The 15,638-nt window shown below is 39.5% G+C and overlaps 1 protein-coding gene across 1 annotated transcript in view; it reads left to right on the top strand.

Moving 5' to 3' along the window:
• RORB (RAR related orphan receptor B) overlaps positions 1-11,897 on the top strand; it is a gene marked incomplete at its 5' end in the record, with an annotated part of 50,761 nt that extends 38,864 nt beyond the window's left edge. Inside the window, 2 exon segments of the mRNA NM_001129737.1 lie at positions 1,120-1,232; positions 11,742-11,897. Coding sequence (NP_001123209.1) covers positions 1,120-1,232; positions 11,742-11,897 — 269 coding nt within the window.
• Positions 11,898-15,638: the final 3,741 nt, after the last annotated feature.

Here is a 15,638-nt window from a genome sequence, read left to right as displayed (position 1 = left end):
GTTTAGCTTATTCTACCCGGTGGGGACTCTTCTAGCCCTGCTCACAGACCCACACTCAGAGGCTTCTAGAAGCAATTCCAAGATACCATGTTGGCCACCTTGGCATAGTGCCATATTCAAAGAGGAAAGACAGTTTTCCCGTCTGTGGAGGCTCCATCTCATGCCAGACACACCCTTCCGCCCAGGTTCTTGCCATAATAGTTACTGTCTATTCAGCTCCGGATGGTTTAGGGAAGGGAGAAGCAGGGAAACTTAATGTATTCTGATTGACAATGGTCACTAAAGGTTTTTGTGCTCACTTACGTAAGGGTTTGCTTAACTGTTGGCTAGACTTGTCCTGGCCCTGTCTAGGATTACAGAATCGAGTTTCTCACCTGACCTGAACTGTGTTCAGAAGGATCATGTGAAGTTCTTTTCCATGAGTATTTGTTCAGCATTTGGACACTCTGGGTGTCTCTTCACTGAAGTTTCAACCTAAGGCATTGATGCTGGACTGAATTTTGTCACCACAGTATAAAGCATCTGGGAAGAAAGAAGAACAAAATGAAAGAACAAAGAGAGGGAGGGAGGAAAGAAAAAAGAAAGTAGGAAAGGCTAAAGGAAAGGAGGGATTATCCTAGCCATTATTTAAACATTCAATATAGAAAAAGAGGACACGGGATTAATTTTTATGTTGATTCATGTCGATAGTATATAAAATATAACAGCTTATATAAAAGAAGGGAGATCCTGAATACCAAAAATGCTCCTTTACAATAGATTTTCTTCACTTCTATAATTCATTTCTTTACAAATCATTAACTTACACTTTGAAAGAAAATCTAAGCATATGTCCAGGGAATGAGTTAGAGATGTAAACTGTCACAGACAGTAAGACACATGGAGTGTCTTTGAATCACTGTGTCCTTACCTCCATCCTGATTTCCTGTAAGTGTTTTGTACATTACTGTCCTCATGGCATTACTTATAAACTATTTGTTTTAGAAAAATAATTACATGTCTTCAGAAGCAATGTAGACTAATTTGAGTTAGGTCTAAATCTCAGCACTTACATAGGTAGGTGAAATACAACGAAGCTTACCTTCTGTTCCCTTCCTACCTACCCTTTTCCTTTCTTAGACCGAGCCTGGCTGATAGAACCAAGGAAGGTCCAGAAGCTTCAGGAAAAAATTTATTTTGCACTTCAACATGTGATTCAGAAGAATCACCTGGATGATGAGACCTTGGCGAAGGTAGGTCCTCGGAGCACAGACCCCCTGTCACTGACAGAGCCCAGTGAGCAGGGGAGGGCTAGTCATACAAGGCAAGGGACATTTCTCATCAGCAACAAGGTCTGAAGTTTACCAAAGGTGGCATAAACTTCAAGTGTGCGTTTTAAAAGGGACACTGCTGCTGCTAAGTCACTTCAATCGTGTCCGACTCTGTGCGACCCCATAGACGGCAGCCCACCAGGCTCCCCCGTCCCTGGGATTCTCCAGGCAAGAACACTGGAGTGGGTTGCCATTTCCTCCTCCAATGCATGAAAGTGAAAAGTGAAAGTGAAGTCGCTCAGTCGTGTCTGACTCTTAGCGACCCCATAGACTGCAGCCTACCAGGCTCCTCCATCCATGGGATTTTCCAGGCAAGAGTACTGGAGAAGGGGGACACTAGGAAACTATAATAAGCTGAGAGCATAATAACTTCTTAGTCAAGGATGATACTGATGGGTCTGAACCCCAGATAGAGGAAGACACATTATAGGAACCGAGGGTGCTTATCTGAAGAACAAAAGCAAGGAAACAAGTCTTCAAAAATCACATGTGAAGAAAGAGGAGACTTTGCGCCATGTGGGAGTCTGGTCTGGACAAAAGAATGGTTGGATTTTTATTCAAAATAAGGAAGAACTATAAAGTGATGAGAACTGCTGAACAGACAGTAGACCACTGAGTGGAGTGAGGTCCCTGTCATTGGTCAGATTCTTAGAGATTCTGCCTTGTTTCCTTTCAGATATGTTTTTAATGGCAGTCCTACCCAGAGTAGAAGATTAGACTGATGCCTTGTAAATTTTCCTTCAACTCTAATCTCCTCACCTCTAATCTGGGATTTTTTCAAAATGAAATATCTCAAGGGCAGACTGCATGCACAGCGCCTTGTACTTCATTCACAATTCAGCTTAATTAAAAATAGTGATCCTTTAGAAGAATTCTGGAAAAAAGTTATGTACCAACATAAAATGATCATAAGAGGAATAAGGAGTTTTCTAATGATATCTAGCATTATTTTAGATCCTAAAGTATCTTAAATTTCTTAAGAATTGGAGTTTTTTTTTTAGAGGTTGAGCAACTAAGTAGAGCTTATCCTCAGTTAAAGATGACAGTTATCCGACTCTATATTTTTATCATTAAAACTCTCCCACTCTGCTCTTGAAGTTCTTTATTTTAAAAGGCGGGGGGCGGGGAGGGGGACTCTGCTGGAGATACTATCAGATTTTACTTTGCACATACAGAGTACTACCATAAAAAACCTCCATGAGTTAAATATGCTGTTTCATTATGGTAATATTTTGCTAAAATTAACACATCACTAGGAAGAACATTTCTATACCATAGAGTGATAGTTCTCTTTGATGTAACTTGTCACTTATCACATGGGCAAGGACAAATCCCATGCTCTTCATACCTCAATTTTCTCCCAGGTAAGAGCAAAACTTCTACATGCTTTCAGATACACTGTGCAGAAATGATGATACTGAGGATATATCTGTCTCTCTAATTGCTGTGTAGCATGTATGCATAAATGCATCGGGTTAGTTAATGTTGGCAGGAAGAATGTTTCTTGCATTTGGATCCCCCAAGGACTTTAGTCCCCATATTTACCACCCTAAAATCCAGAGTTAGACAAAAACTATTCCACTTCAGGAGATTATCTTCTTATCAGAAAACCATGGTTCTTTTGTCTGTAAAATGAAGATTATAATTTCTTACTCCTATAGAGAAGTATAGGTTCAAATGAGATATATACACTGCATAAATTCTAACACATTGTGACATGGTGATTATTACTTCCCCAAGACAGTAACCCTTGTGCTTATTCCATTTTCTACTACTTGGTTGGTATCCTGATGGTGATCTGAGGTATTTGGGGGTAGATAGGAGACAGAAATTGAAGATGAAACATATGTAATAGCAAAAAAAAAAAAATTAAAACACCAAGTAAAGTCAGCTTAACTCTCCTTTTTCCATCTTTAGGGGGAAAGGTATACAATTATTTTATTTTTTAAGTATAATTAACATACAACATTATATTAGGCTTAGGTATATAACATAATGATTCAATATTTGGATATGTTGTGAAGAGTCATGTCCGACTTACAAAGACTCAGACATGACTGAGCAACCGTACTGAACTGATATGTTGTGAAACGAACACCACAGTAAGTCTAGTTAAATCCATTCAGTTCTTTTCTTATGGAAAGAGAAAGTTGTAAATCTGGGAATCAGAGAAAGTGTTAGGAAGGATAATTTCTTATACAAAATTCACTGGAGTCAAATGACAAAGCATTGCTTCCACTAGTCATGTGTGGATATTGAGTTTCTGTGTGGACCTTTCGCTGTAACGGTCATCATTTGATAGGATGTTAAGTGAACTAGGGGCTTCCCTGGTGGCTCAGAGGGTAAAGAATCTGCCCGCAATGCAGGAAACCCAGGTTCATTCCCTGGATCAGGAAGATTCCCTGGAGAAGGGAAAGGCTACCCACTCCAGTATTCCTGCCTGCAGAATCCCATGGACAGGGAAGCCTGGTGGGCTACAGTCCATGGGGTCGCAAAGAGTCGAAACATGACTGAGCGACTAACACTATGTGAATGAATGTGGAGGGACCATGAAATGGAATGAGAATTGGGTTCTCGTTTCTCCCTGCTCTGGACCGTGTGGTTTTGCATAAGTCACTCCATTTGTCTAAGTCTCAGTTTCAAGTGTGTTGGGGAAAGGGAAGGGACAGGCAAGTCTCTTGAGTTCCTGACTGCCTTCATACTCTAAGGACAATGGCGCCATTGACATATAGGGACACCCACTCATCAAACCCACGCTCTCCAAAAGAAATAAACAGCTTCATTTAAATCCACGGAGAACTATTCCACCATACCACAGATACTTTTCATATTTTCAGAAATTTCTTCTTTCACCTTCATAGCCATGGAGCTCTTTTGCTCCATGACACCCCTGAAAGAGCGACCCCTCTGGGCAATCGGGCACACAGTATGAAGCTTATCTCCAGAAAACTGCACATATGCAACTGCTGTATTCAAGTCCAGTGGTTTGGGTTATAGTCTCAGTAAGTGGGGTGGATCTGCTTCTGTGCAAAGGACAAAGATTGTTAATACTGCCGGCCACTTTGACTCTGAACAGGTGTAGCCGGCTTCAAGTGAGGTGCAGGGTTCAGACATAGTTATTAGATTTCATCTTGAAAAAACTGTCTCCAAAACACTTCCTGCATGCCCACCTCCTGAAATTAAAGTTCAAGTAGCAATGCCTTATACTTTTGACCAAACTTGGACCTGGAGAGGATTTTAAATTCAGGAATTTTAATCCATCAACTAAAAGTTCTCAACCCCTGTGTATTAATCAGTTTATTTATTTTTTTGTTTGTTTAGGGTAAAAATAAATAATCTAGTTTCCTCTTTTCATGATCATAATGAGAATATGTACCATATATATAATGAACCATCAGAACTAGCTTAGTTATTCTGCACAAGTGACTTAACCTCTGTGTCTCGGTTTTCTTATTTGTAAAATGTGATTAAAGATAGCATTGATGTCATATGGTTATTTTGAGGACTGAATGAGATCAAATATAAGCATGGTACATGATTCATAACCAATATGTAAATGCTGTTGTAGCTGCTGTGGACAGAAGAAACTTTTTTTCCTCAGGGAAATGTTTTATCCAAGAAATGGGTATATTTGAACTAATCACTGATGAATGCATACTGTTTCAAAGGATGGAAGTTAGAGCTTTAGGGAGGTGAAGTATGGCATTCCAAGTGATGGGGGCAATGATATATATATAAGAAAGTATACGCTGTATGCAGACTATGAATAATAGTTAGATTTGGCTGGATCCCGGATTGGAGAAGTGAGGAAATGAGATAACAGTGGTCACTCTCACTACAGCTCACAAAAGAAATACATGGAGAAGAACATGGACATGTCAACCCACTCCAGTATTCTTGTCTGGAAAATCCCATACACAGAGGAGCCTGGCAGGCTACAGTCCATGGGGTCACAGAGTCAGATACCACTGAGCAACTAAACATATATACACATATACGGGCTTCTCTGGTGGCTCAGACAGTAAAGAATCTGACTGCTGGTTCAGGAAGATCCCCTAGAGAGGGGAATAGCTACCCACTCCAGTATTCTTGGAGAATTCCACGGACAGAGGAGCCTGGAGGGCCACAGTCCATGGGTCACAAAGAGCCGGACATGACTGAGTGACTATCACTTACTATGTATATATATGTATATGTATGTATATATGTATATGCATATATACACATATATTTTTAAGCCCCATATGACTAGGGGAGGCAGCCCATCTGTTCTCTGGGCTTCACTTTTTTTTTTGTCTCCTAAATAAGGAGGTTGGACTGGATGGTCGTTAAGGTCCCTTTAGTATAACATTCTTTGACTCTAGAAGAGAAAAACAAAGGTTCCTTCTAACATCTTCTTTTGCTTCCCAGTATTCAGTCCTGTGCAGTAGTTTTAAGGACTCTTTAGATGTTCTGCCACTACAATAAGTGAATAAATAGAATTCTCCAGGTCTTGCAGATTCAAATGAGTACTCTATGCACTATTGTACTGAATTTAGGGTGATATTCTAGTCCCAAAGCATACACTGTTTATAAACCCCACATCCAGGGGTCAGCATTCCTATCAGGCTTTCTGTTTCTGGCAGAACAACAAAACTATCCAACACAGAGAGGGGAATTTTTCTAATGTAGCAGCAGCAAGTTTCTAAATAAAAGCTTGTATGAGGGGAGGTTTACACAGCCCTACTTTACAGTGTTAATAATTGAGATTTTTATCTGAAAGAAATCACTCCTAGTCACTCTCACTTTAGTAAGCACTATTAGGATACAGAGTTAGGGAAAAAAAAAAACAAACAGCTGTGCTGACTCATAGGTAGGGTCTATGGAGCAAGCAAACACTGATTGAGAGATCAGTGAGAACTGCCAAGGATCATTTACAATGATTTTCATTGCTGTCTCAGTAAGATCAAAAGAGACTATGTCATGATTAACAATGGGATGTTTACGCCTGAAGCCTGCTTATTCTTTGTGCAGGACACTAGATGTCACATTAGAATTCCTAGCAGGTGGGCCTGCGATTCATCAGTTTAATCTTGAACAGCACAGTCTGTCCAGTCACCACTTGAGTCCCTGCTCAGATGATGTGGCCTCGTGGTCTGAGCCTCCCTGTTCTCCTTCATATTTAGTTAGGAATTTGTTTTATATTTAATTTTTCCATACTTTCTTAAACTACAACATACGAGCAGAAAGTTCTTAACTTGTTAGTATTTAGCTCAATGAATCATCACACAGTTAACATACCAGTGTAACCGCTGCCCAGGTTAGGACCAGGCACCCCAGAAGCCCTGCTCAGGTTTCGCCAAGTAGGATATATCCTGTAAAATAATGCAAGAAGAGGCAAGATTACAGAAAACAGTTCAACAGATCATCCAAGATTTCTAATTCCAAATCAATTCTCAAGAAATAGCTTTCTTAGGGAATAGTTTTCTACTTCAGCCTACATGTATAATGAGTGCGTATTGGGTGCCAGATGCAGGGGAGGGAGCAAAAAATAATACACAGTCTTGGCCCATGAGTGGAAAGTTTCCTTGAGGAATCCCTGAGAGAGATCAGATTATTTCAACTCATGTTAGTCATTTATAGTTTGCTGGCATACACTATAGGTCCCACACCCAGAAATGTTAGGGATTGTCTGTCAGACTAATAGTCGATAAGAAGAAGCGAGGTGTTCTTTGTCTGTTTTCTGGCTATTCCACAAGACATTCAGTATCTTAGTTCCCTGACCAAGGATGGAACCTGTGCCCCCTACCATGGAAGCTCTGAGCCTTAAACCACTGGACCACCAGGTAAGTTCCAGAAGAGAGGTTTTGATGTTACTCCCCACTCACGAAGTTGCAAGTTGATGTATTGGTTAGGACTCTTGGGTTACAAGGAACAAGAACCAACTCCCGCTAGGAAAAGCAAGAAGAAAATAATAAAACTAATGAAGAGAAATCTCATGGAACCTAAGGTCAGAAATCCAGCCCCCATTCAGGAAATGCTGGGACAAGAAATTGAGAAGCCTTCAGAATTTTTCATCCCATGAGTTTCTCTCTCTTTAGGTATCTGCTTTCTTCTTCTCCCTCTCTGAATACCAGTTTTCTCTGCTTCCTTGGTCTTGGTGAAATATGGCTAGCTCTTAGCTCCTTAGGTCACTAGAAAGTAATTTAGAAAGTACATTTAGAAAGTAATTCGCTGGCTCTCTGTCTGATTCCAGATTCCAATCCTAGCTGAAGCAAGTGTCCGCTTCCACTTTAGTCAGCCATTCCAGAGTAGAGAAAACATCCCATACAGCATGGATGTCAGGATGGAGTAAGGATGGTGGAAGAGGGCTGTGACCTGAACAGATACCTCAAATTCAGTGCTGGAAGTCTAGGCCAAATATCTAGATTTAGCTAAACAAAAACTCCAAAAAGAGTGAATGGAGAAGACGAATGGATGTGCAGCCTCACTGTATATTTCCTGTCTTTATCAGTGCTTCTGTGGTTTCTTCTGCTTTAATCAAGCCATTGTTGACTTCCTGCTTCATGTAGGAAGGCATCATGATGGCCTAAAAGCTCACATGATCTCTAGTTTTCACCTTTGCATGTTCCATTTTTTCAACATCAAATGTGTCAATTATAAAATTGTGGGTTTTCTCATAAAACCACCCTCTGGAAAGAAGCATAGGATTATTATCTATTCTCAAGCAGCTATTTTTCTTCTTATAGACCCCTGTAGGTATAAGCTGAAGCTTCTTTCTTACAAGAAATGTTTATCATAAGAGAGTGAGATGAGTAAATGAGTGTGAAAATGCCTTTTTCTAGACCCTCTGTCTACTCCTGCCATGGGGATTATTTAAACATGATGAAATCTCATGATGATTTGAAATCAACTACCCCTTCCATCTCCAAGTGCTTCTAGATCACCACCCCAGCTATTTAAACAGTTGTTGAGCCTTCAACTACTGCTGAGGCTTCTCTGAGCTCCTTTTGACATGGGGGTTTCCCAGCTGCAGTACAGCTGAGTTTCCCAGCTGAGTAACATCTTCTCAACCCAGGGTTTGAACCCACTTCTCCTGTATCTTCTGCATCGGCAGGAGGATTCTTAACTACTGAGCCTCCTGGGGAAACCTCAACACACAATATGTGTGTGTGTTCTCAGTCACTTGTCATGCCCGACTCTTTGCAACCCCATGGACTATAGCCCACCAGGCTCCTCTGTCTGTGGGATTATCCTGGCAAGAACACTGGAGTGAGTTGCCATTTCCTCCTCCAGGGGATCTTCCTGACCCAGGGATCAAACCTGCATCTCCTGCGTCTCCTGTATTGCAGATAGATTCTTTACTGCTGAGCCATCTAGGAAGCAAACATACAATACATAGAGAATCAATTTTGGTTGCTTGTTTAGGGGCTAAGCTGGTTTCTTGTCCTCTGTGTTGTTTGGCTGAACAAACATGACCTTGACTATTTCTCTCCTTGAGGGAAGCATTACTGTCATAGATGGCTTGTATTGACTCACTTAACCCTCCCAACAACTCTCTGAGGTAGGGACTGTCATAATTGTCATCTGACAGAAAGGAAGCTAATAGGTTAAGTGACTTGTCCAAGATCATACAACTGTAAAGAGCAAGTCAGGGATTCAAATACAGACAGGCTCATTGAAAGCCCATATTTTTATCACTAGACTAATCCTCTTTATGTATTATTTGTGTTTCATACAGAACTCAAGAAATTTCATTACTTGTCTCTCACCAAACTAATAGAACCAAGCAAATGAAACCTTCCCTCTCTAGATATGATCATTTCTGATCAGCCTCCAGAAAAGAAGCTAACTTGACACTCAGTTACCAGGACTATTTCTTATATGATAAAGAATTTGTCACTTTTAAAAAACAGCTGTAAATTTATAAGATTTGAATCTCTTAACAGTTCTTCTCAAAGTCTATTCTATGGACCCAGTGTACCAGTATCCTCAGGATATGTATTTCAAACATGAAATCTGAGCTCCACATCTAGGTTTCATGAAACAGAATCCCTACAAGCGGATTGCAGTAATCTGCATTTTTAGGAAGCACCCCAGCAATTCTTATGCACACCAAAGATTGACAAGCATTACAGAGTTGCATCTGGGTGTTTTAGGAACTCTGCACACCATCAATTCAACTGCAGATGATTATAGAGAGCTTTCAAAGCCTCTACGCATTCAGTAGCTATTTCAGGGAGAATTGTAATGTGCAAGAAGTTTTCCGAAATTGTTACAGTCTCCTTCTGTGTGAACCAGCTGGTTAAGAAAGCTTGAATAATTTCCCAAGGGACTCTAGTTAGTGGACATTTGTACACTCTTCACCTATGAAAATATAGAGAAGACACTGCTTTCCACCAGGATTCAAATCAAATTTTCAGAATGGGATTCTGATCATCTTTCTTAAAATTCTTCCAAAGACCTTAACAGAGACCTGACTATGCAGCCTCACCAGCTTTATCCTTGAACATGCTCACCCACTGCTCCAGGGACACTAAACTTCTTTTAGTTCTAATACCGCATATGATCCTGGAACATATTATACACCCCCGAGCCCCAGCATCTGGTTAGCTCTCTCCCCCTTCAGAGCCCAGCTTAAATGGTCCTTTCTCAGAAGTGCCTGCCTTAAAGAAGTCAGAGCATCCTATTATGTACCACTTGTCCTAGCATCGTTCCTCCATGGCACTCGCCACAGTTTTTCAGTCTGCTTTTGACTGTGTGGTCATATTCATCTGTCTCCCCACATAGATTATAAGCAATAACACTACTGTTTTGTGAATTCTGGTGTGTAATAGAAGTGTCTGCTACCAGTTCAAGTACCTCACAACGTTGAAAAGTCCTTATTCTTAGCCTAAAACTTAACATCCATTCTGTAAAGATTCTACAGTTTTGTTTTTTTATTTTTTCATTTCTGTCCCTGTGATTAAATAGCAGTGAACTGAAAATTCTGAACCCCAGACTTCTTTGTGTGTTCTAGATCCCTTTAATGAATATGTCAACAGCTCTAATCCTGGTGCTATTTTTAAATGGCTCATAGTGTGGTTATATAGTCATTAGTCGTTAAAAGGAAAGTTAATGAAAGAGTGGAAATTTCTGATTTTGAAAAGTCACAAAGTAACTAATTATCTATTTCCTCCTTTACTTCAAAGGCTGAAATGGTTTCTTATTATTGAATAGAGTAGGGAGAGCAGTGAGCCTAATTGGTGATTAGATGGGTTTATTTTATCTCATCATTGCTTTCAAGTGTACCTTTGGTCAACTATATGAACTATCAAGCTTATCTTTTGTAAAAGTATTATCTATATGAGAGTATTTCTTATTCCCACAGTAATTTGATCACAATGATACTTGGTTTTAAGCAATTTTGACACTAAATGATGGATTCTAAGTGTTTCAGAATTATAAGTGTGTTAAAAGCTAGAATTGTCCAGAACCTGATGACATATATAGTGTTTAACAAACTGTGGGTATTTTAAATTATTAAAACACTGTCTCCTGGGTATTTAAATTTAAAAAATTATATCTTACATGATACTAACATATCAAAACCTAACAGTTATAAGTGGATGTTCTAAAAAAAATAATAAGTGGATGTTCTAAAAAATAATAATAATAAGTGGATGTTCTCCCATGACTTTTTAAAACACCTCCCCAAGGAAGCTGAGTGCCAGTGACCTCCCAAATTCTCCCTTAATTAAATATAGGTTTCATTTTATGCATTAAAGTGGGAAAGGATTAGAGAGAGAGTGGCAAGCTAGTGACTGGACAGCAGAGCAGTCCAGAGCATTGTGAATTACACCTCATATGATTGATGTTATACCTTTCTAACACTGTCATCTTCCAAAACTAAAAATCTGATATTCATGTTATAAAAATCTATGGGAAATGGTAGATAAGGATATTGGCTAATTGTGTTTCATGCCTACAGTATTCTTAGCACTTTCATATTAATTTCGTCACTTGGTTTATACAACAACTCAATGAAATAGATGCTACGAGTAAGTCCATTTTACAAATGAGAAAACTGAGACATAGAGGGTGTCACAGACATATAGCCATTTAGCTACTTTAGAACCAGGATTCCAACTTAGTCAGCCTGCCCGGCCAGCACCTCCTCCTAATGATTAGACTAAACTCCCTTCCATACATACTTTCTATAAGAACAATGAACTAGGAAGCTTGGTCCTGCTTTCTTTCCTGCTCTTTATTTTCTCTTTAGAGAGTGGGGGAGGAAGGTGTTTTGTTTTGTTTTGTTCTAAAGGAGAAGCTGAAAGTGAGCCTTCTTTCTTTTTGAACATCTTTTTCCAAAGTCAGTTCCCTTCATCTGGGGCCAGGGAGGACACTGATTCAGGAGACAGAGCACTAATGAGCTTCCCTCTTTGTCTCCTTCCCTGTCTCTCCACTCTGCAGCTAATAGCCAAGATACCAACCATCACAGCAGTTTGCAACTTGCACGGGGAGAAGCTGCAGGTATTTAAGCAATCGCATCCAGACATAGTGAATACACTCTTTCCTCCGTTATACAAGGAGCTCTTTAATCCTGACTGTGCCACCGTCTGCAAATGAAGGCGACAAGCGAACTGTCTCATAGTCGTGGAATGCATCACCATTAAGACAAAAGCAATGTGTTCATGAAGACTTAAGGAAAATGTCACTACTGCAACATTAGGAATGTCCTGCACTTAATAGAATTATTTTTCACCGCTACAGTTTGAAGAATGTAAATATGCACCTGAGTGGGGCTCTTTTATTTGTTTGTTTGTTTTTGAAATGACCATAAATATACAAATATAGGACACTGGGTGTTATCTTTTTTTAATTTTATTCAGGTATGTTTGGGGAAACAACTGTTTATAGAATTTTATTGTAGATATATACAAGAACAGAGCAGTACTTTACATGATTACTTTTCCTGTTGATTGTTCAAATATAATTTAAGAAAATTCCACTTAATAGGCTTACTGATTTCCATGTTTTTAGATAGGCGATGCATGTATAAATTTGTAGCTGTCTTGGAAAGCACTGTGCAGGTATGTGATAAGTATATAATATCTGAGAATATTAGATATGACTATTACTTATACACACACATGCACTGTGGCTTAAAATATCATACCTACTGGCAAAGGAGGTTCAGTCAGGCGCTCTTACGTTATTTACCTTCTGTGTTACATGTTACCTTTATGTTAGACAATCAGGATTTTGTTTTTTCAGCCAGAGTTTTCATCTGCAGTTAATAGCAGAATGGTATCAATTCAGAAATAAGTTGATAAAGGAATAAATATAACGCATGACCTCTGTAGAAAAACTCTGTTTCGATCAATGACATCAAAGCCTTGTCAAAATGGTACATATAGGAAAAAAAAAAAAATTAACTATTTGGAGCCATTTTCCTGTTTTAAGAATTAGGCCACAGAAAACATTGTGGAGTCCAGGGCCTTTTGACCAAACAACAGATATTTCCTATTTTTTCACCAGGACACAAAAACCACCTTTTTTTCTTTGAATTTCAAGTTGTGAGAGAAACTTGATTTTGGTGCTTATTGTATCAACAGAGAAATACAGTCGGTAGATTATGACCACCAGCAATTTTTTCTAAAAAAAATGGGAGTAAAAGAGTAAATCAGAACCCAGGGTCCTTATACCATTTCATATAAACATTTTTATCTCTTTTGCAAAGAAGTAGAAAGAGAATATACAAAGCAAAGAAGTAGTTCTTTATGTTCATTCTCTTTAATAAGTTTGTTAGAAAAAAAGGAGCAATAAATAAAGGGGGAGGCAGGACTTTCTATGTTCTTCTAGTCTGGGACCTCTAATTTTTTCAACTCCAAAATGCCATATTATAAAAATATAGTAAAACCTTGATAGATTAGAATAAAAAGATCTGTGTTATTCTACAGACCGAATGCACCCCAAAGCCAAAACTCTTTCTGGTGCCGTTTGAAATTGCATCATCCATCTACCCTGGGGTTATTCTTTTAGCAACTTTTAAAAGTACAGAATGCCAGAGTTGAGATCAGGATTAGACAACTTGGGTTTCCTAATACAAGATCTCACTTCTCCACTTGCCCTCCAACCAAAGTGATCACCAGAAAAACATAAATTCCAAGGAGCTTGTTCTGCTTGTGTTCTGGAGGCCTTGTGCCTTTAGTTTCATTTGGTCCCAAACAAGAGTTTTTAAAAGGAATCTAGAGAGGAGCTTTGTGTATAAGACAGGGAAAATTATGATCTGTAAGTGTAGCCTGGCCATCAACTCAAGAAGACCTGCTCTTATCTTGTCTAATACTCACACCCACACACACACACACACACACACACACACATACACACACACAAATGCACACCTGCTTTGTGAAGTTTCCATCAGTGGAAACTGATTTTTTTTAATCTTATGCTCTCCTGAAGCTGGATGGTTGACAGCCGTCTCCATGATGCCACGGCACCGCTCACTGATGATCAAACAGTAGTGTTCATCTTGTCTTTTAGAAAACAGAGCCTTTTCCCACCTCATGATTGATGAATTCCAAACCAATGGAGAAAAAAAGGCTTTAAAATAATGAATCCCTTTCTCAACTACTGTTATATTCAATTAATTTAACTACACTGAACCAAATTACCTTCAGTGTCTAAGAAGACAGCTGTAGACTGCTTATTATGCTGCTACAGGGACTCAGTTCTTTTTGGTGTAAATGTCACTCCTGTTAGTTCTTTGTATAAAGAATTAATTCCAAGAGTCATATTTCCTTCTAATGGAAAGATTACTTTACTGATTGCTAGGAAAACAGGGTAATGGAAGGCACTCAATTAAACCAAGCTGTTTCCAAATGCAATGTATGTTTTATGATTGGCTTGTGATAGGCAATGCTTAATGTGTCTACTTGGCGTTTCCCTTTGAGCTTTGAACTTATGTCAAACTTTGCTTTCATTGTTCAGTTGGACTAGTGTTTCCTATTGTCAGCCTGTAATTCCTGCTCAGTTGCAAAGGGAACCATTTGTTTCCTCCAATTTACCTTAGAGGATTTAAATTGACTCAATTGATGAAGTGGCTGAGAATTTTCCCTCCCTTGTCCCATGGGTGATGTAGGAAAAAGATTGTTCCCCACACTGCCTCAGGAGGTCCTGGATTTGAATTTGTGTTGTTTCCACTGGTGCAATCATTTCACTGGGACGGCATGAACCTTTTGAAGCTAGGGGACAGGAAACAGCTAACAACTGAACCAGAACAAAACAGTGGAAACCAGTACGCGATCAGCCCCTTGCAGTTGAGAAAAGAGATTTCCAATTTTTGCCACAGTTGCCAAATCTGTCCCTTGAAAGACAGCCAAGTCATGTGTTCAGTGGTAACAAAGTACCTTTAAAAGCTGCCCTTTGAATGTCTCCTGTGACTACCTCTGGAGGTATTTTGAAATTTTGGTTAACAACTTTCTTGACCACATGCAACCTTTGTCCCTTCCCCATGAAGACTCACAAGTGTTTGCAACACATCCGTAGTAAGGTGGGCACTGGAAGAAAGGACCCAGGATCTGTACTTCTCACGTCATGCTTCGTAAATGACAATCACTGCTTGATGCAGATGTTGCACTGTATCCACTCAGGGATGTTTTGTTTTGTTTTGTTTTAAAAAAAGGTACACCAAGAAGGAGGGGGACAAAAACCAGGAAAATGACAACAAAATATAAATGGCACAAATTAAATATGCCAGTGAGAGAACCACTCTGACAAGGCTTTCAGACCAATGAGGGGTAACTTCATGCTGTAAGCTGAATTTACTTCTATGTTTGGACTTGCTGAAAAATTGCTCATGAGTAACAACTTAGCTTCATTTTCTAAAATCTCCTAAGAGTCAAATGATCCAGTTGCCCCATTTATAGGAATATGTATCTCCCAGAGAACCCAGGCTTCCTATACAAGTCCTATACAAGTCAGTGGCATTCACCACTTGACAAGGGAGGTGACTTGTGGTCTGTGAAAAGAAAGGCAAGTTTTGGAGGGAACATAGGAAAATAAGGAATTCCACATCTGGCCTAACATCTCATCTCAAGCCCAACTGTCTGTGACTCTGGTCCTCTTTGTATTCCTTTTTCTGCAGCTCTTTTACCCCCCACCCCCCCCCGCCCCCAAAGATTGAAAACTGAGGGTGGAGATGTAGTTGACAAACATACCCTTTCTGGATCTCCCTTGTTTTAAAAGTGTCTTCAGGACTCTGAACCACTGGGTAGGTAAAAACAGACAATACAGAGGTCTCTTAGGTAATCAGATTTCTTTGATAGAATCTAAGAGACTCTGGATATTAACAGTAGGTTCCAG

The sequence above is a fragment of the Ovis aries genome, chromosome 2 (genome assembly GCF_016772045.2).
Source record: "Ovis aries strain OAR_USU_Benz2616 breed Rambouillet chromosome 2, ARS-UI_Ramb_v3.0, whole genome shotgun sequence".
Lineage (NCBI taxonomy): Eukaryota > Metazoa > Chordata > Mammalia > Artiodactyla > Bovidae > Ovis > Ovis aries.
The sequence above is the reverse complement of the archived record's forward strand: the minus strand, read 5'-3'. Positions and strand labels throughout refer to the sequence as shown.